At 34.4% G+C, this 27,926-nt stretch overlaps 2 protein-coding genes across 2 annotated transcripts; one reads left to right on the top strand and one right to left on the bottom strand.

Annotated features, from left to right (window-relative positions):
- Positions 1–1,387: 1,387 nt before the first annotated feature.
- On the top strand, positions 1,388–2,985 carry LOC116142486 (13 kDa ribonucleoprotein-associated protein-like). Its single transcript, XM_031427909.1, has 4 exons — positions 1,388–1,489; positions 1,588–1,812; positions 2,513–2,644; positions 2,729–2,985. Exons 1-4 carry the CDS (start codon positions 1,487–1,489, stop codon positions 2,753–2,755), a joined length of 387 nt encoding a protein of 128 aa, XP_031283769.1. The 5' UTR covers positions 1,388–1,486; the 3' UTR covers positions 2,756–2,985.
- Positions 2,986–6,581: 3,596 nt separating this feature from the next.
- LOC116142477 (serine/threonine-protein kinase tricorner) lies at positions 6,582–16,020 on the bottom strand. Its single transcript, XM_031427904.1, has 13 exons — positions 15,823–16,020; positions 14,165–14,339; positions 13,907–13,990; positions 12,055–12,296; positions 11,677–11,920; positions 10,817–10,896; positions 10,624–10,708; positions 9,772–9,903; positions 9,574–9,687; positions 8,742–8,789; positions 8,190–8,274; positions 6,877–6,969; positions 6,582–6,747 (listed from the first exon to the last, which is right to left on the bottom strand). The coding sequence occupies exons 1-12, from the start codon at positions 15,948–15,950 to the stop codon at positions 6,878–6,880; spliced, it is 1,509 nt and encodes a 502-aa protein (XP_031283764.1). The 5' UTR covers positions 15,951–16,020; the 3' UTR covers positions 6,582–6,747; position 6,877.
- Positions 16,021–27,926: the final 11,906 nt, after the last annotated feature.

The raw sequence follows: 27,926 nt of genomic DNA, 5'->3' as shown, positions 1-27,926 counted from the left end.
GTTCGTCGGTGCAATACTAAGTTTGATTTGGTGCCGGATTGTTTTTTTTATTTTTTTGGGTGTTTTTCTAATTTAAGAGGATTGAAAGACGAAAAGAAAGAGAAGAGAAAAGGGGTTTAGAGAGAAAATAGTGGTTTTGAAGGAAGGAAAGTTGGTTAGGGATTGGGTGTGCAAAATCATTAAAAAATTTAAGTCAAATAGTAAAGGATATTTTCATCTTTACAATAATTATATTATGTCAGTTAACATATCTTACTAACGGATCTTAACAATGGGTGGGAAATTATTTTTCCCAAATTTTTTGGTTGGGAAAACATAATTACGCCAAACCTTGGGTGAGAAATTGTCATTCTCCCTTAAAATGTGTCACAATTTTATGGAACTGGGTTTAATATGTTAAACTTTTTTGAAATTATTTACCGTGTTCAATGAAAATTAACATTCAATTTGTAAAAAAAAGTAAGACAAGTTTTATAATATTATATTTTATAAATCTATCGAAAATTATCTTCAATGTTTTCATGGTTGTGTTGGATTGATTTAATATAGAGTAAACGACTTTTTTCCACCCAAATAATAGTTTAATGACATTTTTTTCACTCACAGACTTTTAAAATATCATTTTACTATATAAATTTATATTTCGTTTTTGATTCTGGCATCCCTACACCATCACCATTCTCTTCCCTGATCATCACTCACCAAAACTCCTCAAACTCTACTCATGCCGACCCTACCAATCGTCAGCAATCGAGCGATTAGGGTTTACGCAGCCATCCCTTCCAAGTCAAATTTTGATCAATCCCAACATCAAAATCTAACATTCCACCATCAAAAGACTCATCAGCCTCCCCTTTTCGAAAGCCCTAACAATCTAGACTGAGTTTGCTCTTTGTTCGTTGTCAGAATATAAATTTAGATAGTAAAGTGATATTTTAAAAGTCCGTGGGTAAAAAAGTGTTATTAAACTATTATTTGGGTGGAAAAAAGTCGTTAACTCTTTAATATAAGATAAACATGTAATGAAACAAAAGAATTGTGATCTCTATACAAAATAAGAATTTATTAATATGAGATAATTAGTTGAAATATGAATAACAAGTGTTATTTTGGAAATAGATAGGACCTTTTTTTTTAGATATTTAGACAATTCTAAAAGTTTTAATGAGATATTTTTAGGAATGAAATTTAACATGATTAAATATAGGGATAAATAAAAAACAATTAACTTAATATAAATATTAACTCAAAAATTTAATTCCTGTGTTAGTGTCACAACCCAAACAACATAAGTAATGCCAGGCGTTTCTTTGAAAAGAACTGAATACTGTGGTGGTTCTAATTAATTAGGTTAACCATTAGGGGCACATTTTTCCCAAATATAAATCGACTCCATCTGTCCCGTCTTAAACCCTAAACCTAAAGACTTTCGTGTTCTTAGAGAAACCCTAGCCTCCCTTTTTGCTACTTCAATTCAGCTGCGAAAATGGTACTCTCTTTTTGTTGCTCAATTGATTAATTGATTTTTGATGTGATTGTGATGTATTAATTGATTATATTGTTTGTTGTTGTAATTGAATTTTACAGACCGGAGAAGCAGTGAACCCAAAGGCATACCCACTTGCCGATTCTCACCTCACCATTACAATACTGGACCTTGTTCAGCAAGCAGCCAACTACAAGCAGCTGAAAAAGGGCGCTAATGAAGCCACAAAGACCCTCAACAGGGGTATCTCCGAGTTCATTGTCATGGCTGCTGATACTGAGCCTCTCGAGATTCTTCTTCATCTTCCCCTTCTTGCTGAAGATAAGGTTAGTTCTTTGATATTAATTTATGCTATTTTCACGACTTTAAAGAATTTAAGTAGTGAATGCTGATTCTTTGCTTGATTAGAACTCTTTTGTATGTGTTTGTGATATGTAGTTCATTGTAAAGATCAATATTGCAAATTATGTACTGTAAATATGATATCCGAACCGTGTATCGTGTAGCTTGTTTGGTCGTATTGATATCATTCATGATATTTGCTGTAGTTGTGCCAACTGTCTGAAAATGAATCCCAATAGACTTGTCAAGGCTTCGTCTCAGGAAGTGGGATTATTTAGATAGGGGAGTGAGAATATGCTCAAGGGTCATTGTTTACTTAGCTTTAGCATACATTCCAAGACATCAATGAATTATATTTGAAAGATGAAATTTGATAATTCCTAATCAGTTATCTTCTGAATGCTACTGATTATGTCTGATTTTGAGACAAACTTTCAGATTGTACGACTGTTTGTATAACATATTTGTCTGGCTGGAAAAGATTTTCATTTGTTCCTAGGGAAGCTTAACATCTCTTCCCTTCAAGTTAAGATTTTTATTAAGTAAACTATAATTAACAATTGCAAAATATAAAGATTTGGATTTTAGATATCATAGCTCATTAGCAGTTTTGTTTCTGTGTTTGCCTTTCCTGATGGTTTACCGCAAGTAGAGCCATATAACCTTTTTATTTGAATCTGGCAGAATGTTCCCTATGTTTTTGTCCCGTCAAAGCAGGCTCTTGGCCGAGCATGTGGTGTCACAAGACCTGTCATTGCTTGCTCTGTGACATCAAATGAGGCGAGTCAGTTGAAGACTCAAATTCAACAACTCAAGGTAATTTGGTTATGTGTCTGTTGTTATGAATAGTTATTATTTTCAGCCACCAGCATTCTGAGTTTCCCTTTCTGTCAAATGCAGGATGCCATCGAAAAGCTATTGATATAAAATATAATGGGATATGCATTCGGTGTGATGGGCCTCTTGGATAGTGGTCACTCCTTTAGAGGCTTTGACTGATGGAGTTGTTGTACCACTGAGGAATGGAGCTTCTAATGTAACCTCTATATTTTAAACTCTTTCTATTTTCCATGTTTTGCATTGTGAGAAAACTTTGGCATTATTAATATTAATACCAAATTCAGGACGAATGATTCTAGAAGCAGTTGTTATAGTTTGTTCAGCGCGTTCTGTTTGCTTCCTTTTACTTTAAACGATGAACTGAATTTATTAAAGATTTTGCTCTGACCTTTTGTCACATTAGAGAAATACTAGCCTTATAAAGAGGCATACAAAGAATCAAATCTAGTTCTTGAAATTTATGATTGCCTTTTTCTTTCTCTCGTTTCTCTTCTTTCAAGGATTGGATTTGACTCTTTATATGGTTTTTTGTATGCCTCTTTGTAAGTAGAGTATTACGGTCACATTATTTAACATCGTTGAGCATGAGCTCTCAACAGCAGATAATTATACAATTTAATATCGAATTTAAAAAAATATTAGAATCTATTGAATGTTGTTGATAACTGTTGGATAAAAAATGAGAGAATTCCTCATATGATAGTCCAGTGCCCTTGAAACGCAGTTGGGAACTTTTGTATAAAGATAAAGCTAATACTCGTAAAATATCACCCCAACAAAATTTCCTTAAAATGACCCAAAATTTTCCTTTTGGTTGAGAACGATGATATAGGTTTGGAGTAATGCTGTACAAAGAAATCTTACAAAGATTTATGTACAAAGTGATGTAAAGATTTATGTACAAAGTGATGTGGCAAAAAATAAATGAAAGAGTGAATACAAAAAGTCAAACTTATCATATTTACTCTTTCATTTATTTTTTGTTACATCATTTTGTGTAAAAAATTTTATGCATCTAACATTATTGGTTTGGAGTGTACCCCAATTAATAATAGTACCCCTTTGATTTTGATTTGAACGACTTATTTGAGTTGAGTTAATAAAAATATAACTTTATGAAAAATCTATTAATTGTTTAGTTTGAAAATTGCAAAAAAAAAACTTTCTAATGTTAATTTATCAAAAAGAGCTTTAATTTATAAAATAAAATCAAATCAGATTTATAAAATAAAATAGGTATACAGTAAAACCTCTCTATAGTGATACTCTATATAAGAATAACCTTTACATAATTATAAAAAATTCAATTCCTAATTTAGGATAGTTATAAATAAGAATAAACTCTACATTGTAATAAGTTATAATTTTTCTAATTCCCGTCTTAAGAAAAGTTGCCTCCACTTAGTAATAAGTATCTGTATATTGAAAAAAAATATATGTTATGTTACATTAAGATTTAAGATGAAATAAAATATTTATCTAAAATTGTTTGAGATAATGATTTATGCTTTAGAGTTGTTACTACAGCTTTTAACTTGCGGATAGATTACTCGCTAGCATGAATATCTTCTTGTTGAAACCATATATTTCTAGTTTTTCAAGTATGTTTAGAGCTTCTTGGCACAAACTTTTTGTCGTACTATCATCCTCATGATTATTTCCTTTATCTTCTTATATAATTGTAGTAATGATTTCTTCTTTAATTAAAACATACATGACGTATTGCTTATTTGGATGATTTAGAAAGACATTAATATTCATTTGATTAATGTAATGAAGTTGTCGAATCTAATCACTAAATTCTACAATGACTCTTTGATTCACCTCATCCACTTCATTTATAACTTGCAATTCATCGACATCGGGGATCCTAATTTGGTAATGATTAAAACAATTGGGCTTCACATCAATTTGCTGCATAATTTTGTGATAATTAAAACAATTGGCAATAATATGTGGCTTCACATCAATTTGCTGCATAATTTTGTAATGATTAAAATAATTGGCAATAGTTTGTGGCTTTACATCAATTTGATCATACATCAATTGCATTTACAATTTCATCAAGGACACTTATCTTTGTTGGTTTCAAGACACGATCTTCTATCAGTTTCAAAAGTAGACAATTAAAGCGCTAAATTGAAATCTTAATAGTATTAAAACATCAATTAAAATCCTAATATTATACTACTAAAATATGAATTATAAAAAAAAATTTGTTATCACACCTCTATTAAGTTATAACCTCCTTATAGTAATAAAATTAATTAATTCCACCATTAGGATTTTTTTTTTTTTTTTTTTTTTTTGATTGACTCTATATATATATATATATATATATATATATAATATATATATATATATATATATATTATATATTATATTATATATATATTTATATATATATATATAGGGCTGCACAAAAAAAAAAAAACCAGAAACCGAACCGAAACCTGTCTGAAAAACTGGTTAACCGGTTTCGGTTTCAAAAAATGACTAAACCGGTTTACCGGTTCGGTTTACGGTTTATATCACTTTCTAAACCGGTTAACCGAAAGTGGTTTAATAAACCAGTTTTCTTATAATTTTAATATAATAATATTATTTTAATTTTTAAAAATCCTTTATTATCTAAAATCCTGAACTAATATTAGTTTGAACTTTGAAATCCCTAACAACTACATAGTACACACTCGACATATACCTCCTCTCCTCCTCTCAAACTCGCCGGTCGTCAGCCCGTCGTTGCGCTCTCCACTCTCCATTGTCTCCAAGACTCCAGTCGCTGTTGCCTTCTCCAGTCTCCAAAGGTGTAACATCTTCTTCTCAAACTCGTCTCTCCTCCTCCCGTCCTCTCCTCTCAAACTCGTCGGCCGCCGCTGCCCTCTCCAGTCTCCACTCTCTAAGACTCCAATCGCCACCGCTGCCCTCTCCAGTCTCTAAAGGTGTAACATCTTCTTCCTAAATTTCTGCTTTTTAAACTACAGGAGGTTTCTGTTTTGACTTTGGTGTTTCCTCAAATATTTTTTTATGCTTCTGTTGTTGTGAGATAATTATATATGGTTTATTACACAGCATGAAAGCATGGGACCTACAGGAGGTTTCTCTCAATTTGTATTTGATTACGAGCTCTTCACTTCTGTCAAAGCATTAGATAACAGCAAACTTCTGTTAGAATCCTTATAAAAATCATGTTCTGTTTATTTTTCCTTCCAGAATTCTAGTCGGTTGAAGTTTTTCTGGACAGATTCCTGCATCTATTGGATCTCTACAGCAGTTGTTCTACCTGTTAGCAAAAAAAAATTTATTAATAAAACCGGTTCGCAAACCGGTTAACCGGATTGCAAACTAAAAATCTGGATCGGTTTGCAAACCGGTTTATGTAAAATCTGGATCGATTTCGGTTTGCAATATGGCTTGAACAGAAAAACTGATTCAGTTACAAAAAGTATGTATCCGATTCGGTTAACCGGTTTTTTACAGCCCTAAATTATATATATATGAAAAGAGCTTTGATTTTAAGTTTCTCTCATAAGTTGTAAAATAACTTAAATCGTACAAACACTTTTGAAATACACGGAAACAATCCAAAAAATTTTCAAAAATATTTATGATTTTAAATAAACTCTTCGGACCAGTAGATAAACCCAATCAAACAAACTTTAACTTGATCTTAAAAATCTAATTTGACATTGTTAGATAAATATCACATTATTTATTTTAATTTATTCTACATGTCACCTCACAGATAATTTGTGTACGACTAATTATCCAAATATTAGTAACAGTGTCATACCTCAAATATTTTCTCACTTAATTAAAATTAAAGTTTACACACTAGAGTTACTTAGTTGTTTTTAATCGATTAAAAAGTGACCAGAAACTGCCACTAGAGAAGGCATTTTTTTTTTTAACCACAGCCAACCTGGGCAGCCAGGACATAAATTCCACAACACTGCTCTAAATTCTATTACATAAAATGCTTTTTTTTTTTCCAGCTAAAATGTATCGTTCACTCCTAACAGTTAAACCACCATTGGCCTTTCCAAGAGCTTCTCAAATACTGCTGTACACTTAGACTGGTTCCGCAAATTGCGTTGCAACCCGACATGCAAGAAATGCAGATTTTTAGACGAAATCCTCACTCAATATAAGCAAGCAATTGTATTAAAAAATTCACCCTCAAGGTAGGCCATTTTGTCACTTACATTACGGTAACATAGGGTCACCTGATGTTGCAAGCATATGCACCTCCGTTTCTTCAGCTGTCCGTTTAGGAATACTATTTGCCATGGATTCACCTGCAGATATTAGCAATCCAAATCTAATTAAGTATACAGAGAAATCCAGCAATTGTGAAGGAATATCTCTGACTTGAAAAATGAAAAATAAGATAATGAAATAAGATCAGATACTGGATATAGAATCTATTGATGGCTGTTCTGGTGACATACTTCTTTGGCCATCTGCATGTATTAAAATGGTTCAAGCTAGAAGTTAATTTTCCCCACCCCCATCAGAAAGTGGTAAAATTCTTTTTTTCTTTTTAATGAGAAAAATTTTGCAGCATAAATTAAGAGCAGATGAAATCCAATTCTAAATTAAGAGCACAAGTTGAAATCATGCACGGAACAAATCATCCGAGCATACTTATTCACAATGAAACTGTTCTAAATTTCAAACCATCAGAAACATTTCAAACATGCCTAAATCTGAGCATTTATAAGGTGATTCCATGTGGTAATATGGATTCCAAATCCACCGGTCTGTAACTACAAAAATTTGACAGACTTGAGTAAGATGTGCTCGGTTCTGTTTGATTATCTATTGCAAGCTCTCGAGTCTTGTAAAAATACTATTTCAGTCTAGTACTGCAGGCATCCCATTTCTGATTCAGTTTGTCATATTTGTAAAGAACTTAGTCGTGGTTCTAAGCAGCAAACCTGTTATCCCTAGAGAAGCTTTCAACAATGTCTGCAAACTCTTTTTAGTAAACCTTCAAATGGAGCCTAAACCATATTCTAGAAACACCTCAAATGAGCTTCCTATCACTTCTATCACAGTCACAGTTGGGCCATAATGGCCCAATCTAAATCTTAACAAATAACCCATTCCAAGCCACCTATGAGGATGCAGATTTTGCACAACTTCTCAGGCTCCTTTCCAACAAATAATTTACTAGACAGAAAAAAAAAAGGGGCAGCAACTGACAGCCAAATCTCTTCCACAACCATGAAACAACCCCCTACCTTCCGTCTCCAAAAGTAAATAAACATTGTACATATCTATTCCCTTCTCAAATTGGGTCATTCAGTTCTAGGCATTCCAAACATCTGTATACTGTAACAATAGCAAATGGTTCAACAAAATCCGGAAGTTTATCCTGTTTTGTGATTATTAAATTAAGCTTCAGCAAATTCACAAGAGAATCACAAGCATGCTGAATAATAAAACATAAAAAAACCACACTTACAGATAAAGGACTAAAAAAATCTCTAAAACTTAGTAATAGATTGCATACCATATGAATGTTTCAGCCCTTTGACAGCATCAAAGTTCTTGTATGTATAGCCAACAAAACTCAAATCTTTGGGAGTTAATAGCATCTGTAAGAAGAGGGGAGAAAATAGTATATGTTATTATAGTTTTGATATAGCAGCCTTCGAGTTGTTGGTTTTGTAGCAACAGTAGAAAAATATTGAAAAGAAGAAAACCATAGATTGGTATGAAGAAAAATGGTTAAGGTAAGAAAAATTGCATTAAAGATTTCATAGGCACCATGTACACACACTCTCTCCTGCTTAGCTCCACCCACCCAGGAAAAAGAAGAATAGCTGAGTAAGCAGTCATTTCAAACCTGCATCTAACCAATTCATACTTCTCATATTAATGCACTGATACCTAGTAATTCACATTTCTTTACCCTGAAACTCAACACTTAAAAGCCAGTCTTTGCTCAGTAACCACCTAATTCTGCTTCTTATCCACTATCTTATGCACAGATGTAGGACAAACTTAATAAAGCTATAAATGGAACAAGTTATGCCAATGCAAAAAGAAGATGAATTCAAACCTTCCGTGAAGGTCCTGAACCAGTTCTTGCTGATGCTGGAGGATCCAACTGAAGAATAACAAGTCAATTTATGCACAAGAAAATTTGTAAAAGCACCATCACAGACAATAGTACAATGAAGAAAGCACTGATAATGACATGATGAAACATAGAAAAAACAAAGTGTAAGTTTAGAGGACACTCATTTCCCAATTAATACATGGCATTTGCAGCGAAATTGAACTACTGAGTTTCCAATAAGCATGCTTTCACTCTATTTACAGGGAAATGTTCAACCAACCATATGTAATAGATAATCATGGATGACTGTTATTTTTTGTTCACTGGAACACCCTATTAGAGTATACAGCAATATCAAATTCTAATAAGACCAAAGGATCAAAAAAAAAAAAAATAATAATAATAATTTGAAAACCAAAGTTCTAAGATCATATTTATAATTCTCAGCTAAAACAAATTCTTTTGTTAATAATACTGCCAGAGATATTAAATTGGAGTAAAATCAACAAGTGATTCGGAAAATCAGAAAATGAGAAAATCATTAATAAATTTTGCATTTTATATATAAGACAAATAACTTTTGTTATGTAATAACCCATTTAGGTGACTACTAATGCTATATTCAATCTTTACACCTTATTGGGCTTAATTCTGCTCATTATTCAAATCAAAGTATTAAATGACTTAGTCTGTCAACAGTGACTTAGAATAGCATTAACGAAACTCACATCTTTAATGCCAACCTAAAACAAAAGTAGATGCACAACTAACCAAAACTAAAATGGTACTTAAAAGATCAAGAATAATGAAAAAAGGTGACTTTAGAAATTACTTCATCAAACTTCATAAAGTTCTGGGTATCTAGCTCCCCATTGACTTCTGGTTTAAATGATGCCTCCATTTCATAAAGTTTATCCCATGCAACATCCTTGAACCAAGGATGTGCCTGATACAATAGAATTTCGGCAAATATAAGAAAGAAATATTGTTGATAGAAACAAATAACATTTTCAAAAATTTAAAGCCTTACTTTAATCTGGTGTGCCCCTCCAGTGCCTAACCTATGTTCAACATCACATAGTAACCTACAAATGAGATCCTTTGCTTCAAGTGATAACCTCAAATCTTCCGGAAATTTTAGATGATTTCTCCAATGGACAATCTGACAGTAAAATAGCATGTAAGAAAAGAAAGTGGCATATTCGTGGAATTTGTTATCAGATAACAACTTGGTAAACATCATTTAGTGGCTATGTCAGATGAAAGTAAAAGAAAACAAAATACAAACAAAACTCAAAGCACAGAACTTGAAGCAAAAGTAACATGGTGCAAAGTTATTGTTCTAGGCTCCAAACTAGGAATGTTAGCAGAACACAGTCAAAACGTGATACCATAATAGTGGCCAACAACCTAACTCAGGTAAACAGCCACAAATCTGAATTATTAAAGGGAGCTAAATATTTCTCTCATGTAATAAAACTCACTGAAAACAAGAATTTATCATATATATGTACCAATACATCTTAAGTTTCACCAAAATTCCAGTTCAAGAAAAGTGTACTTTGGTATCTTTGTGACTGCCATTTTTTTTGCTCTTGCAAGTATGAAATGGAGGGCTAGAATGTCACAAGTTCAATCAACAAAACGAAACTAAATAAAACAGCGGAAACTGGGATTAATTTTTTTTTTCTTAGAATTGTTATATCCTTTAAATTTTTTGGCTGGACTTAAGTCATACACTAGTAGATATGCAAAGTAGAAGTTTACAACTTAGAAATAATTTTTTGCATAGAAATAAAGAAACAAACAATTAAAAAAAATAAAAGATATTAAAGATCATATGGAGCTAAGAACAAAATACCAATCAAAAGCATAAACGCACCTTTCTACATGTGGTTATTGGGTCATCTGAGTAAAAGGGAGGATATCCAACAAGCATTTCATACATTATTGCTCCTAGTGACCACCTGAATAAAATTCCAATCGGGAAGGCGTATAAAATACTATTTAGATATTGCACAAATGGAAATGTCTATTAAAACTATCATCATGGTCAGCCACAAAAAGAAACTAACCAGTCACATTCCATGCCATATCCTTTCTTTAACAAAACCTCGGGAGCAATGTAGTCTGGTGTTCCCACAGTTGAAAATGCCTTCGAAATCATTTAATAAAACCAACAGCCATTAGTTCCAAAAATAAAAGAAAAATCTTTGGCATCTAAACTGCTGCAGTTCAAAACATAAATCAAGTAGACCAACAGTAAATATGGCCATGCTATAAGCAATTAATTGTATATATTAGTGGCTCTCTGAATGTTGAGAGTTGTAATTTTAGCAAACAAAGGTGCTATTTGCTGCTCCCAGGGAAAGGAACTTAAGTGGAAATATGCATTAAGTCATTCTGTCTATTCACCACTATAGCCACGTAGCTACAGAATATGCAATGAAAAACAGTTCAGACTGCCCGCAAAATCACAAATCCGCTTGAAAAGGTAAAAAGGCATGTATATTCTTGTTACTGAAAAAGAGAAATCTTTTGGTTGGGAAAATGCTCAAGTAGACAATGAAGACTCGAAAAGGATTTGTCCGAAGGCTCCATTCAGTGTTCAGTAACAAAGATTTGGTCCAAATTGAAAGGAAACCTTATAATTAAGAAAGTTGAAAGAAAGCAATAACCAAAGTGTTCCAAAATTTGTGTGTAAGAAAAACTGTTTGAAAAAATTTTGAAACATTAAAAACTCTGGAATTTCTCCAACTTCATCTCAATTAAACCATCAGAGAAATAAAAAATACCACAACACTGCTGTTCTTTTTTTCAATTAATTAATGACAACAAAAACATTTTCAGCCATAACCATATATGGGGTTGGAGATATGATCTGTAGTGCATGCAAAGAATTTATGAAATATAGTAAAATAAGTAAGTTGCTTACCAATTTCCTTCTGTTCATCTGCCAGTGCTGAAGCTGCTCGCGGGCACTTTTCCAACTACTTTTATTATCTGTATCAGGAAAACATCCATCGATATCCATTGGTTCTGCCATATTTTCGTCATCAATGGCTTTATTTTCATGAATTGCATACAAAGTTGAACAATCAAGAGGCTTGCAAAGGCCAAAATCTGATAACTTCATGTGACCATTTTTGTCCAGAAGAAGGTTGTCAGGTTTAATATCTCTGTATAGGGGAAGTGAACATAAACTAATGAGAAAAGACAAATAGCTACCTTAAAATAAATACCAGGGAAGATCTTAACATATGCCAACTTCAAACACAATTCAATAACACAAGTGCACAGCTCAAGTATTAACCTGTGAATGTAGTTATGTTTGTGAATTGACTCGATAGCCAGGACACTTTGAGCAATGTAAAATCTAGCCACATTTTCAGTTAATGTGTCCTCCCTCATCAGCAAAGTCATCATATCACCACCAGGAAGATACTCCATGATCAAATATAAGTATTCTGCATCCTGGAATGAGTAGTAGAGCTTCACTATGCAGTGGCTAGCAACTTCAGCCAGTAAGTTCCTCTCAGCCCTAACATGTTCTACCTACAGTAGGAATACATTTTGTTAATATCAACAAACAAGCATTTTACAAAGCCACACAAATTGTAAATGACACACTAGTTAATTAAGAGTATATAACATATAAAAAGTGCAGATCCCTAGTTAGATATATAGGAAGTACAAACGATCATAGTTGTTATGCATACATGAATTTGAGACCCAAACGTTCCGTAGCATTTAATAATGCTTTCTAAGGGTGCGTTTGGCACACTGTAATAGACTGAATTAGTTTCTTGTGACTGTATTGTATTGTATCGGATTTGATTGTGATAGAATTTGAGTTGGGCCTAACTCCTCACCCAAAAGGCCTTATTGAGTGGGAGGATTGTCCACTCTTATAAACCCATTGGCTTGAGTGTGCCTAGTCGATATGGGATCTCCAACACTCCCCCTCACGGTCAAGCCCATATGGTCTACTTGCCTATGAATGGAGGTAGTTTGACAGCCCACCGCTGGTCAATCACTCAGCTCAGATGGGGCTGGCTCTGATACCATGAAGAATTTTGGAGAAACCGAATGTTTCATTCACTTCTAACGTAAAGTGTACAAGGCAGCCCCATTTAAAGGGATCAACTTAATCTGATAACAATCAGATTTGAAATTAGAATATTAGTCACACACTGACTCCAAGGATAACTCCTACATACAAGGTTCTGTTTAAATTTAAATTTAAAATATCTACACCACAACACTCCTAGAATTACACGTGTTTTCCCACAGATTGGTTTAAATAGGATTGCATGATTTATAATATTGTACTATGTTTGGTATGACGCTGAACTAAATAGGTTGAAAAACAAAATAATAAATTATTTACAATAAAAAGTCTAAATTCATCCATTAATTTAATTTGAAATTTATATAAATAATTATTAACTAAAATTTAATTTTCTAAATATTTATCTACATTATGATAAATATAAAATAAAATGTATATTATATTTCATTCCCATTTACTTAAAGTTGATTTTTAATATATTCTAATTACTTTTTTCTAATTATTTTTTAAAGAATTAATTTTTTGTGAAGATACATGGCATGGGCCCCTATCTCCTCTATCATCCAACTCCTTACATGGAATTCTTTAACCAGACTTCTACTGGAGATGCATGAAGACAAAATAGTATTGCTCAAGTTTTGTACCTTCGTTTCATCCATGTCAATATCAAATACAAATTTGTACACATACACACACATAGACAAGTGGAAACTATTGACACCAAAGTGGACAATGGAAAAACTTGGCAACCAAAATCCAAAACATATAGTTGCCAAACTGCTGGTAAGTACTTACACCAAAATTTAGTAGCATGAATGGCTCACATCAGCTGCTCAAAACCACTGTTTAATGAAATGATATTGTACTATAAAACAAAATTCAACAGCCCAAACTAGAAATGATTTTAAGGAAATACTCTGCTAATAACGCTAAAACACAGCCTGAGATGCAAATCAATAGCTACATATGACAACAACTTTAATTTTGTGTGGTGCAAATACTTGGTAACAGTTGATCAAGGAAAACCTACAATCATTTCTTAGATTAAGCTGCAGAACTATTACACTGTGAAGGGTAGCAGGTTTCATCTCACCTGTCCTCTCTTAAGCATTTCAGATTTCTTCAACTTCTTCATGGCATAGATGTCACCAGATTTCTTCTCCCGACACAATCGAACCTGAAGTTTGAGAAATTATGAGCAAAATGATTTTCAAAATGTCAAAGTTGAGTTTGAAAAATACATGTTAGAAGCAGAAGAGCAAAACTTGCTTGCAAAAAGGGTTAACTGTCTAGTTAATTTGAGAATGAAGAATATCTGATTCATTGCAGGTGTGCCATACAAATTTCTAACCTCACCAAAGGCCCCCCTCCCAATAATGGTCAAAAGCTCGAAATCATCAACACAAATCTTGTGCCTCTTAAGTCGCATAAACTCCGTCTCTTTCCTCTCCAGATCTTTTATGAGATTGATCTGTTCCTCCTTGGGCACATCTGAACAAGCTAATCTTCTTTCCAACACCCATCGTCTGCAAATGAAGGAAAATTGTTTCAGTATTACTTAAACACAACCTTTCAGTCAGTTTGCACCAACCAAAGGAGTTTTCATCAAGAGCAAACCAATGTGAAGAAACTAATTTTGTTGAGACTGAGTAGCTAGGTAGAAGTGAATCCAAAGCATCCAAAAGCCATCCTTTAACAATGAAGATTTTGATCAATCACCATTTATATGAAGCTCTAAATAACAGAGATGTTTTGAGTTTTAAAATGTAGCTTTATGTCGCTCATCACTATGATCAATACTTATGTTACAACTAGCAAGGTAATGGATGCAACTGGCAAGTATCCAACTATGCCACAGGAAATCCTTGAGAGAGTCAAGAGTATCAGACAGCAAGCCCTCGGATGTAAATAAAAAGTAAAAACCTACACTGATACCTTTTTATGAAGCCAATCTACAATAGACAAATGCAAGTGCAATAGTCCAACTGCGGAAACACATATCATTTTACACAGTACCAAAAAAAAAAAAAAAAAAAAAAAAAAAAAAAACATCATTGTTGTGGTTACTAGAAACCGATCTAGTATACTAGATTCTGGGCTTTAAATCAATTCAATGGTGGATACATCAACAACAAGAAAGAACTCAGCTCTAACATTTTTTTCAGTTGAAATTGCAACTAATCCAACTGCTAGGCATATCACGACAGAGAATAGAATCAATAAAATTGTAATAAGATTAGAAAGTTCCAACTTTCCATCATTAGTCAAACTCAAGACTTTGGTTTGAAATTTTTGAAAGGAGCACAGACAGTGGCTCTTGTCACGTTGTAACTTCAGGTTGAGTCTAGTCATATTCTGTGAGCAACTCTCTGAGAAAGTATCAACTCTCACAAAATCAAGCGTTTACAGCTTAGTAACAGTTGATAGGTCTCTTACTTTATCCAAGCAGACCCCAGTCTAGATCTTGTAATCAGCATCCTCTTACTCGTTTTCAGCCAAAATAAATATATACATATAAAGTCCATGATCTTATAACTTTATTAATAAAAATAAATCTCTTAATCATTTTCCTTAGTACCTTAATTTAGTTAGTCCAGCTGACAAATAAATATAAATAGATCAACCATTCCAAACAGAGAAAATTACAGATTGCACAAGTATTAGCAATCAAAAACACTTCCAGAGTTTAACTAAATCAGATTTACTGACCGCAATCTAATTACTACTAACGAAATTAAGGTAAAAAAAAAAACCATCTGAGCACTTCGAATCTCAAGTATCACATTATCTTAAAGTAAAGAAATGGTTTACCACCTCTTCTTCCCCTTAATTTCTCATTTATCGCACACAAGAAAACGCTAACAAACAACAGTAAAACTCAACTCAACTCCAACAGTTAAAGTTAGTTTCGGATGATAACAAAGAATCCGAAACAGCATCTCATTTTTTCAGCAATCAAACAAACAGAAGCTAGTAATTAAAATTACAAAATCAGTCATTTCGAAGCACCTCTCTTTCCGTTCTTGAATATTCTTCATCTGAGCTCTGTAATGATTCTCTATGAACTGCTTTGCCGCCGCCACCTTCTCCATCGTCAACCTGGACCCCAACACCTCCTCCTCCTCCGTCTCCTCCATCGTGTTCAGTCACTTTCTCTCTCTAAAATTTTCTTCAAGTGACTTCTTCAGTTCTTATTAATTGCAACGACTAGGAGATTGATGCCAGACACACTGTGTACATACACTCACGTCTGGACCAGTGTTGACTCACCACGTGTATATTATAATGAAGGTAATCAGTGCTTCACGTGGTGTGCGAAGCAGGGGATCTGAGCAGTTTGTTTACTAGTAGTAGTACTATGCAGCATTAAGTAGGGGTGGGATAAACCGGTTAACCGAACCGGTTTATCCAAACCGAAAACCGAACCGGTTTTCGGTTTTGGAGAAAATCCAAACTGAAAACCGGACCGGTTTCGGTTAAAAACCGAATATAAACCGAACCGAATTTTCGGTTCGGTTTCCGGTTAACCGGTTTTCAAACCGGTTTTCAAATTAACTTTTAATCCATAAAGTTAATTTGAATTAACTTTCAAATTAACTTTCAAATTAACTTTTAATCCATAACTTTTAATCCATAAAGTTTTCAAACCGGTTTTCAAATTAACTTTTAATTCATATGAAGGGGTCAACGGCAACACTTTGCTTGGCTCACGGTGGCGTCTCTTCAGGGTGGGTCTGCAGCGTCTGCTCAAGCCTCACGATGGAGTCTGCTCACGCCTCACGGTGGCTTGACTGGAGAGTGATCTGTTCACGGTGGCGTCTCTTCAGGGTGGGTCTGCAGCGTCTGCTCAAGCCTCACGATGGAGTCTGCTCACGCCTCACGGTGGCTTGACTGGAGAGTGATCTGTTCACGGTGGCTTGAGGCTTGACTTGACTGAAGCTCGACAGATCGAAGCTTGGAGAGAAGACTCTGTTCACGGTGGGACAATGGCGTGACTCTGTTGGAGTGCTGGGTGCTGGCGAACGACGAAAGAGCTCACAGTGTGGATGGGTGATGGCGAACGACGATCGACGCAGACGAAGTGCAGAGATAAGAGATTTGAATCTGGAAAATTTCAGATTTGGTGACTGGAGGCTGAGAGAGTGAAAGTTGTAGCGTGACTGACTGACTGCGTGAGCGTGAGTGTCTGAGTGAAAAAAAAAAATTTTGCTTTTATATGTAGGGTAAAACCGGTTTTTAAACCGGTTTTCGGTTAACCGGTTTGCAATTTTTCAAACCGAACCGATTTTTCGGTTTTTTGTATTTTACTAACCGAAAACCGAACCGGTTTGTAAAAAAACCTAATTTTCGGTTCGGTTTCGGTTCGGTTACCGGTTCGGTTCGGTTTTCGGATTTTTTATCCCACCCCTAGCATTAAGTTTAACGATTGTTTTCAAGTGGATGAGTGATGGGCACACGCGCTCTACCTCGAGGGTTGGGTAGAAATAAAAATAAAGCGTCGTTTTCTAGTCATACATGATATTTTGACACATGGTGGGCCCACGTGTTGGCTATGATTGGCGAGTGTTGTGTACTCGCCTTGGATACGATGTGGAATTAATTAATTCTCCAGTCAGTGATTGGGTGTCACTGCTTAAAGTGTGGGAGTGGGACTGTGGGCTGTAGCTCTTGTCTGTTACTCACACCTCCACTTTTTGTGCAAATTTTAATTAATTTTAAGAAAATTATATTAAATAACTTATTTTTGAGGGCTCATCGAAAAATAACCTGATTTTTTTTTAAGTATATTGGAATAAGGCTTATTTCAAAATTACAGTCTCATTAGGTACTTTATTAATACAGTAAAATCTCTCTATAATAATATTTTATATAAAAATAAACTCTATATAGTTATAAAAAATTATAGTCCCAATTTAGGATAGTTATAAATAAGAATAAACTCTACATTGTAATAAGTTATAATTTTTCTAATTCCCGCCTTAAGGAAAATTGTCTCTACATAGTAATAATTATTTATATATTACAAAAAAATATAAGCTTCGTTTGGCTCACATTTGGGAATACTACTATTAGTATTCCTAATAAAGTTAAACAGTAAAATTGCAAAAACTCACAATATTATTCAACTTTGTTTAAACCGTTTAAATTTGTTAATTTAATAAATACCCCCAAATATTTTTTTAGAAGTTGCAAAAAAACCCCAGCAATTTATATTTACCAGATTTCGGCCACCACCGTCGAAAAATGGCTGGAATCTGGTGTAATGTTGGTAGTGCACCGATCTAGCCTTTTCTTGCCAGATCCACGATGGATCTGGCTAGAAAAGGCCAGATCGAAGGCCAAAGATCTGGCCGTTGATGGCCAGATCGAAAGCCGTAGTCAGTCATCAACGACGGCCAACACATGGTCATCGTTGGCCATCAACGACGATCGTATCTTTGGCCGTCGTTGACAAGCAAATACGGTCAGATCTAGCCATCAATGGTAAGATCTAGCCGTAGATCTGGCATTTGCAGGCCAGATCCACCATGGATCTGGCCGGAAAAGGCCATATCGGCCCACGACCGGTAAGATCCAGCCGGTCATGCGTCGATACGATGACTTCGGCCACCCTCCGGCGGTAGTGGCCAACTGTCCATATTTAATGGGTGGGTTGGGGGTGTTTTTGTTAACTTTTAATGTTTTATTATAGGGGTGTTTAGTAAATAAACAAACATAGGGGGGTGTTTAGAAATAAACAAATATAGGGGGTATTTTTATTTATTTTCAAATCCTACATCCTAATACCTACCCAATTCAACTTTTTTTAACTTTTAGCCAAAAACTTTTCTAAAAAGTGTAAAAAAGTTAACCAAACGGAACCATATGTTATGTAAAATTAAAGGTTTAAAATGAAATAAAATATTAATTTAAAACTGTTTGGGATAATGATTTATGCCTTAGAGTTGTTATCATATTTTTTACCTTATAAGTACGTAATAGCTCGTTAGCATGAATACCTTCCTGTTAAAGCCAAAATATTTTTAGTTTCTCATGTTTAAAGCTTCATGGCACAAGACTTTTTGTATTTCCGTACTATTATCCTTAAGATTATTTCCTTTCTCTTCTTGTCTAATTGCAACAATAATTTCTGCTTTGGTTAAAGCATACACGATTTGTTGCTCATTTGAATAATCGAAGGAGACATTAATATCCATTCGATTAATGTAGTGAAGTTGTCGAATCATATAACTCAATTCTATAGTGACTCTTTTATTCTCCTCATCCACTTCATTTGTAACTTACAATTCATTGACATTAGTGGTCCTAATTTTGCAGCGCTTAAAACCATTGACAATTGTCTGTGACTTTACATCAATTGACCATGCATCAACTGCATTTATAATTCTATCAATGACACTTATTTTTGCTGGTTCTAAGAAAGATCTTTTATCTATTTCAAAAATAGGCAATTGAAGTGCTAAATTGAAATCCTAATATTACTAAAATATGAATTGAAATCCTAATACTGTACTACAAAAACATGAATTATAAAATAAGAAATCAAAACTATAATTTTTGTAACTACACATTTATTAAGTTATAATCTCCTGATAGGAATAAAATTAGTTAGTCCCACCATTATGACTATAGAGAGATTTTACTGTAGCAATCGATAGATGTCTGTCAGTTTATCATTGATCATTTTTTTTATTTTTAGTTTAAAAAAAGGTAATTTAATCTACTGGTTATAAATAATTTTTTTTTTAATTCATGTAAAAAAGAGTTACTTAATATAATTTTTATTTTTTAAAAATTAAAATAGCGATGGATTTTATTACTATATTGAATACTAAATGAAGGAGCATAATGAATGATGGAGTGTGAAGATGAATGAAGGGGCTATTGGAAGAGAAGAAAATAAATTAGAGGGGTACAGATGTGTCATATCTTGGTATATTAAACAGGAAAAAGTACAAGTGTTAAATAAAAAAAAATAAATAAAAACTTTTAACAGAGAAATCTAGCTGTGAACTGACACAGCTATATTATCCGGTGGTATGCGTTGTACCATAATTACACCGCAAATCATCGTTTGCTCTGAATGAGGTGGCGTATGGTGATTGGTCAACAAGCAAACATTGACGAAATAGTGATGGTGTGTGATTGCATTTAATGAGCATGTAGCCCACGCTGCTTTTACATGGACATGGTACATCGAAATCTCTTTAACGTCCCAAACTATGTATTTTCTTTTTTCATTTATATGAAATATTTATTAAAATTCATAGACATTTATTGATTGCAAATACAAAATAAGCACTTAACTGTTTCTATTTGTTGAAACTATAAATAGATTTTTATTGGTTCGTTATCGATCACTTTAATTTTTAATTAAGAAAAGTTAATTTTGTGTAATGGATGTTAAAATTTTGAAATAAAACTATTTTCTAACATACTTTAAAAAAATAAGTTATTTTTTATCTGATATCTCAAAAATAAGTTATGGTAATATAATTTCTCATATATTTATTTATTAGTTATTTTAACATGTATCTTCTAATTTTATTTCTTTTTAAACTAAGGAACAGCATATGATGTAGTGAAACAGCTGTTAGATTTGGGGTATTTTAGAGATGTAAAGTAAAAGGACAAAATAAAACATAAAATAATTTTATTAAAAACAATAAACACGTGGAAGCAACGATTGAGATTTGAGAAAGATATTGAACTAAATTTAGTGTAATAGGACAAAGTTGTTCTAGAAAGACAGCCTGATTATGATAATATTTTTTATCCATTCGGATACCATACTTGTGTGTGTCCATGTTAGGTTGCATTTTTCTTGGGCCGGTAACTAGGCCGATCATCTACAGGCCCTAAAAATTATATTTAAGTAATTTCTCTCTGAGTAATATTAATTAGCCCCCCCCCCCCCCCCCCCCCACCCCCTTTTTTTAAATCCCATTTAAAGGATAAATTATAATTTATAAGAAAACTCTTCCTTTAGCAAACTAAAGGAGAACAAGGAAGTGAGAAATCAATTTTTTTTTCATTAAATTCCTTCATTTTGATCTCGGGTCATATCTTTGAAACTCTACCATTTATTTTTGTAAATTAATCCCAATAAAATAGGTTGGGTTCTAAAGCAAAAATGTAAACTGATCAATTATTTAAACCAATACATTATTATTAATATCGAAAAGTAATTTTATTTTAGTAAGCTTCATTTTCTCAAAAAATTTCATATATGTTCGGCCTGAATGGAAATAAAAACAAGAAGTGAAGAACTAAATTGAAAAACATTGTTTTCCTTGATTAAAATTTGATGCTTATTGAAAACAAAACCTATTGTTTAAAAAAAATAAATGGAAAAATAGTATTTTGTTTGATAAAATATTGATTACTTTGAAACATAGTTGTCAAATCGCGTATCGTATCGTTATCGAAAACCTAATTTTTGGAATCGTGTATCGCTAATCGTATCGTATGTAAGATACACATTTTTTTAAATAATAAAAGAATAATTTTTTTCTAAAAATTAATATAATCCCAAGATTAATTAACAAATTTTTTGATACTATGACTTAAATTATGGTATTAATAATCAAAATTAATTACAAACTTAAGAATCTATATATTTCTTTTCAACCATTTATATCATTTCCAAGATCAATGTCAATATCTATACCTCCACTAGTGTTATTATTATCATGCAAAAAGCCAACAAATCTTCCTTTCACTTTCTCGTTTCATCACACAAAATGGGCAGTACATCTTCCTCTTCAACAACTTTTCTTTAGCTTTTTTGTTGCTAGCATTTAAGTTCCTTGGTCCTATAAAGAAATCATCAAACTATCAATATACATTGTACATTCAATTTTTATTAAAAGAATTGATAGATTAATATCAAAGTAAGATACCTCTGGTCTTTTATTGCTAGGAGCACCTTCATCTATTGAAGCATTCTTGAACATCCATCCATGAATTATCATCCGGCAAGTAAGGATCTTCTTTTTCCATAATCCAATCATCATCGGATTATGTCCAATAAACAATTGGATCATATGCCTCTCCTTTCTCCTCCCTAAGCTTTTGCCTCATTTCTAATTGAAGATTATATTAACAAAGACAAGAGCATTCAATCTTTGCTGCTCCAAACGATTTCTTTTTAGAATGCACATGTTCAAAGGTGCTCCAATTTCTTTCACAACCGTGGCATACATGTAAGGCTTAAGACTTTTATGGCAAGGTTTGCAACTCTTTGCACTCTTCTCCATAGTGTCCCACCATAAAGCTTTAAAATAATAATAATAATAACAACAAACACATTAGTAAGTTATAACCAAAATAAATAAATAACAAACATATAAGCAAACATACCCGGTTTTTGTTTCTTGTTATTATGGCCATATCAATTCCAAATAATCCACTCCTCTTTTAAACTTTTCAAGTTGAGCATCAACTTCAACTCTTGTTTCCACATTCGGAACATCTTCTCAATTACTTATACAATCCAATTTAACTTCTTGTGGATTGAAGTTTGGATCATAATGGTACCTAATATATAAAATCAACATAAATTAGATTTCTAAATTCAAATTTCAAGCAATTTTTATATGGATTAAAAAAAAATGATCAACACTTACTTAGGATTAAGGTAGTATGCCGCTGCATGAAGTGGCCTATGAAGTTGAAAATCCCAACGAGTGTCAATTATCTTCCATATTTCTCTATATCGATGCTCACATGTTGAAATTCTTTGCAATTTTCTTTGCTCTTCTCATGGCTTCCTAGATGTATCCTATTGCTGGTTTCGCATCACATCTACAAGCCTCAAAACTCCACTAGTGGATCCACACATTTCAAGGCAAAATGGATGGATTTCCAAAATCTTGTATCACTCAAGATAATATCCACCACTTTTTCCCCTTAATTGTAGTAGCATGTGTACTATTTGCCCATTCTTTGATGCAAACATGGACCTAAGAGCTAGTTTACTATCCATAATGCAACTCAATGTGAGAAAAGAGTTGCAAATCTTGTTACTGCCGTCTTGCTAGCTCTTTATCCTTTGAAAATTTTCTATATAAATTAAGCACCCATGTATGCCTATAATAAATAAACTTGTGACCTGCTTGGCTTTTGCAATGGTGTCATAGAATACCGCAATCTTCCAATATCCTCAAGAATCAAGTCAAGACAATGAGCGCACAAGGAGACCAAAATAGCTTTCTCCTTTTCCTCTAACATTCTACCGGCAGCTACATAATTGGATGCTCCGTCAGTTACCACTTGTACAACATGTCTTCTCCTATCTCCTACAAACATATCAAGAACTCAAACATTTTTTGAGCATTTTTTATAAATTCGGGGGTATCAATAGATTTCAAAAAAACTGTCCCACTTGGACTATTGACAAGAAAGTTAGTCAGGATCTACCCTTTCCATCGTCCACCCATCTGACATTAATGTGCAACCATTCTTTTTCCACTCATTTTATACTTTCCAAGTTTTTCTTCCACAAGATCAACCTCTCTCTTCAAATAAGAAACTCTTGCTTCATGTAAGTAGGAGGTTTCAATCCCCTTCCATAACTCCCACTAACTTTAACATGTCAACAAAAAGAGGAATTTTAACTAAATTAAATGGGAATGCATTGCCATAAATACACCTACATATACCTTGAATTACCTTTTCCTATCCTTACAAATTCATAAAGTTCTTTGCTTAGAGTTAGAACCACTTCCTTTTTTTCCCTTACTAAGAAACTATCAATTTTACCCGTATTGGGATTAACATCGTTGTTTAAAAATGCAACATATCATCATCATCATCATCCTCCTTATTAACTTTTTGCTACCACAACTCTTGAAATCATTTTAACATCTTCGGGAACTTGACTAATGCTTAACTGGATATGGGTTCCAGCAAGATGATTTTTCATTCGTATTACACCACCCCAATATGGTATACCACAATAGTTACATGTAAGATGCAATTATTTTCCTCATTCACTTTTGTTACAATGCTCCCATGTAATATCATCTAATTTTCCCTTTTTATTTCTCATGATTCAAATCTTTGTCTTAATCTAATGGACCAAAAGAGGCTGTAAAATACCAAATAAAGGAGCATAACATAAGGAAAACAAATCAAAACTCATATACAAGAGGTTTGTAAAATTGTTATCCATAAAACAACGCAACTAGGAATTTTTTAGTATTCTAATATTATATTATTTAATTGTCTTCAATTTTATTCAACAATCAACAAAGATGAATCATTTTTTTTATATTCTTAATGAGCAAATAAACAAATCAAGCTTTTTGAAATATTATATTACAAATCAAATATGAAATGAAAAGAGAAAAAAACTAGTACACCTGAACAAATCGTGTAACACTTGGGTAACTTTTAGCTTAATTGGTTTAATAAATTACTGACTACTGAGAGTGGGGACCGAGAGGCTATGGTGCATGTAATTGCTCTATATTATTTAATTGTCTCCACTTGTATTCAAGAATCAACAAAGATGAATCAACTTTTTATATTCTTAATGAGCAAACAAACAAATTAAGGTTTTTATAATATTATATTACAATTCAAATATGAAATGAAAAGAGAAAAAGAGTTGTATACCTGAACAAATCGTTTTAAACTTGGTGACTTTTAGCTTATTTGCTGATTGCTGAGGAGTGGGGACTGAGAGGCTAAGGTGCGTGCAACTGCTCTCTTCACCATGAGTGAATCTTAGCTAGGGTAAAATTGGGGATGGGGTAATTTTAGGTGGGTTTTAGTGAATCGGGTCGGGTGACCTGGATCCGCCCCGATCTATTTCAACCCGACCCGAAAATTTTTTTTAGGCCTTCGGCCCAAATTTAAAAAGCCGTATCGATTTGTATCGATATTTTTAAGGATACGGACTGATACGTATCGTATCATAGGATACATATCAACGTATCGAAAGGTTTGCGATACACCCTCTGATACGTATCGTTGGTGACCCGTATTGAATCGTATCGTAGGATTCGTATCGTGTATCGTAGGATACTAACAACCATGCTTTGAAAAAAGTAAAAACCAAAACTTTTATTCTAATATTGAAAGAGAAAGAAGGAAAACATAAAATTAAATTTTTTTCTCCCAATTAAATGGATGATGGTGTTTATGGATGTTGATGCTTATTTTGACTCCAACGACTCGCACGTGTAAAGTGCTAAGCGGACTTAGAAATTATACGTGATATGGAAATGTGCAATGAAAGAATAAACAAGAGAAATTTTAAAGTGGTTTGGATGCTAAAAAGCGAATCCTACATCCACTATATTTGTATTGATGGATGATTACAATCAGGTCACGGGCAGCAAATTGAGTTACAATCCAGAGAGAATTTAAATACAGAGAGAGAGAGTCTGCTCTTAGAAGATTGAAAATGCCCAGATCCCGTAAATGAGAGAGGAGCCCTTTATTTATAATAGAGGAATTTAAGGTAATAATCATGATTTTGCAGTCGGGTAGGTGTAGTACAATTCCTAACTTGCTTCCCATTAGCTGACTGTACAGGAGATATCCTTAAATCGCATAAGGCTTGGGTAGGTGGACAATTCCTAGCCACTCACAAGCCAAGCTTTCACTTGCCATGCTGACGACAACCTTACTTCTTTCGTCCTTATGCGACGTGGCAGCGTATGGACGACACAAAGCCTTTCTGAACTCTGATTGGCCCTTGCTGTCGTGAGCTTACGTGAACCCTGATTTTTTAGGCATAATAGAACCCCCCAGTTCTTAAGGTTTAAGGATTGAACCTTGAGAACTTCATGATTATGCCGTGACTTGACTTATCTTGAGTGACACTTAATCGAGCTGTATGAGACAAGCAGTTAAGATGATATGAAATTAGTGGTTTTAATTGTAAAGAGGTTGCAGCATAGGTATTTAAGAATAGCACAAACGACCTGAGGTGGCCTTCCCCCATAGGTTCAGGAACCTGGGTTGGACCCTACTCAGTGCTACACCAACATGCTTTAGACTTCATCCGTCGCTCACGACCTGAAAATACTTAGCATATTTTTGCCAAAAACAAGGGGTCACATCTTCTCGAAATTGATACATGGAGAAGAGTGTTTTACTCGAATGACTTCTTCAGATATTATCCGTTGCACTTGACAACTGGTCTGGTCAATAAAGTAAACTTTATTCTGATAGACGTATCTCTTACGCAATAAGTGCCAGTCATGTGCATTAAATGCAATCCATGTTGAAACGACATTCCCTTTCAGAGCATTAAATGCGGATGAGGGTGTATTTAATGTGGAGGAGATAACCGCGTCGACGCTTGGTTACTCCAATGGAGGAAAACATCAATTGGCATCTACGAAGTGTGAAGGTTACTTTTCATGTGGATTAACGACACGTGGTAGTAATCAAGGGGAGAAACATATCCCGCCCAAGCGTCACTTGCTAGAGAAACCAATCGTCGTCTTCCCCCCTATAAAACCTCAGGTTCGCTTCAAGTTTTATCACAGAACTCACATTTTCAGAGAGAAAAGCAGAGCTCTTGTACTTGTGAAATCAGTCCGTTCTTCTTCCAGTTGACTCGCACTCGTCGTTATGACAGGAAGTTCATCCCCAGCAGTCAAGAGGTAAGGAGAACTCTCCTTCATTTTTCCTCTTTTATTTCTATTACAAGCTTGACTTTATAGTAATGGTGGGTATGAACTGCCTAGTAAACCTACATGATGCATGTTTCTGGACAATGGTAAAAGAGAAAACTTGGGGCACAGATTCTTGGGAATTCATTCTCAAGGTTTTTTAGGGTTTTTGTAGGGGTTAAGGAAGGTCAATTTGGGTTTTTTTTGCTCTTCCACGTCATCATACGGGACACTGTACGGAGACTGAGTCATCTCTGCATGTCGCCCCTTTTTCTCCAGCTCCTTTTCGATAGGTAAAGTTAACGAACTTTTTGTCTCTTTGCAGAAAATAAGACGACCAGGTTGACGGCTCTGACAGACTTTAACCGCATTGTGACGTTCGGTCGTCACCCGAACAGAGTCATGATGCAAGATTGCTCGTGACTACTGCCAACTTGCGAGAGTACAGTTTCTTCAACCCAGAAGCATCTTTGGAACCCCCAACCCGTAAGTATCTTCACATTTAGGACCTTTTTTTTTTTCTTGCAGAGGTGACCTTTTCGCTAACATATTTCCATGGCACGTAGTGACCATGCCACCCAGGGTTCCAAAGCCATCAATGAGAACTAGGGGGTTTGTATTTCCCCGGGTTGACCTAATCGAGCCAGTCGAGGTGACCTAATCGAGCCAGTCGAGGTGACCCCCGACGATATCCCTATAGGAGGGATACAGATTGGTGCTGAAAGGCGAACATCCACGGAGTGACGTGGAGAAGTTTCTCGGCCCGTGGCTACTCGTGCCGCGAAGCAAAAAACCATGGGCTAGAAGACCAGGAAGAGGAATCAACTGATTACCGAGGAGGAGTCGGAGTCTAAGCCGGAGGGCTTCAGGATGCTGTCGAAGGGTTCGCAGCCTTACCAGGCTTTCCATTCGAAGGTGCCCTCAAGGAGTGCCCTTGGCACTTTAGCGGTCCCCGAGAGCTCGCGTAGAGGAGAAGGGGAGGTCACGGTTGCCCAAAGGAGAGCGGGTAACCAACGAGTCGACAATGTGCCTATTCCTTTAGGACCAGACCCTCATGTGCTGGATTCCATGGGGCAACTACCGGAGCACCTACAGTCAGTGTCGTATACCTTGCTAGAATGCCAACTGGTTGCAACTTTCGAGGAGTTCGTGGCTTCACGACCTGCGGACCTAGTGGCTACCGCGCTTTAGTTGCAAAGCTGGGTAAAATAGTTTGTTCTTGTCGAGGACTTTTTAGTATCAGTTGATTTCCTAACTTTTATGATTTAAAAAAAAAAAAGAGGAGGCTAACTCTTGTTTCTTTTCTCATACAGTCCCTGCTTGCCTTACACATGGCCCAATAGAAGATCGATATAGACTATACTAGAGGATTCCACGAGCTAAGGGAGGAGAATACTAAGCTAAAATAGGACTTTGCGGCTCTGGATGTAAAGGCAAAAGCGGTCCACATTCAGGCGAATCAATACTTGGTAAAGAGAA

Source organism: Pistacia vera, unplaced genomic scaffold (genome assembly GCF_008641045.1).
Source record: "Pistacia vera cultivar Batoury unplaced genomic scaffold, PisVer_v2 Contig41, whole genome shotgun sequence".
Taxonomy (NCBI): domain Eukaryota; kingdom Viridiplantae; phylum Streptophyta; class Magnoliopsida; order Sapindales; family Anacardiaceae; genus Pistacia; species Pistacia vera.
The sequence above is the reverse complement of the archived record's forward strand: the minus strand, read 5'-3'. Positions and strand labels throughout refer to the sequence as shown.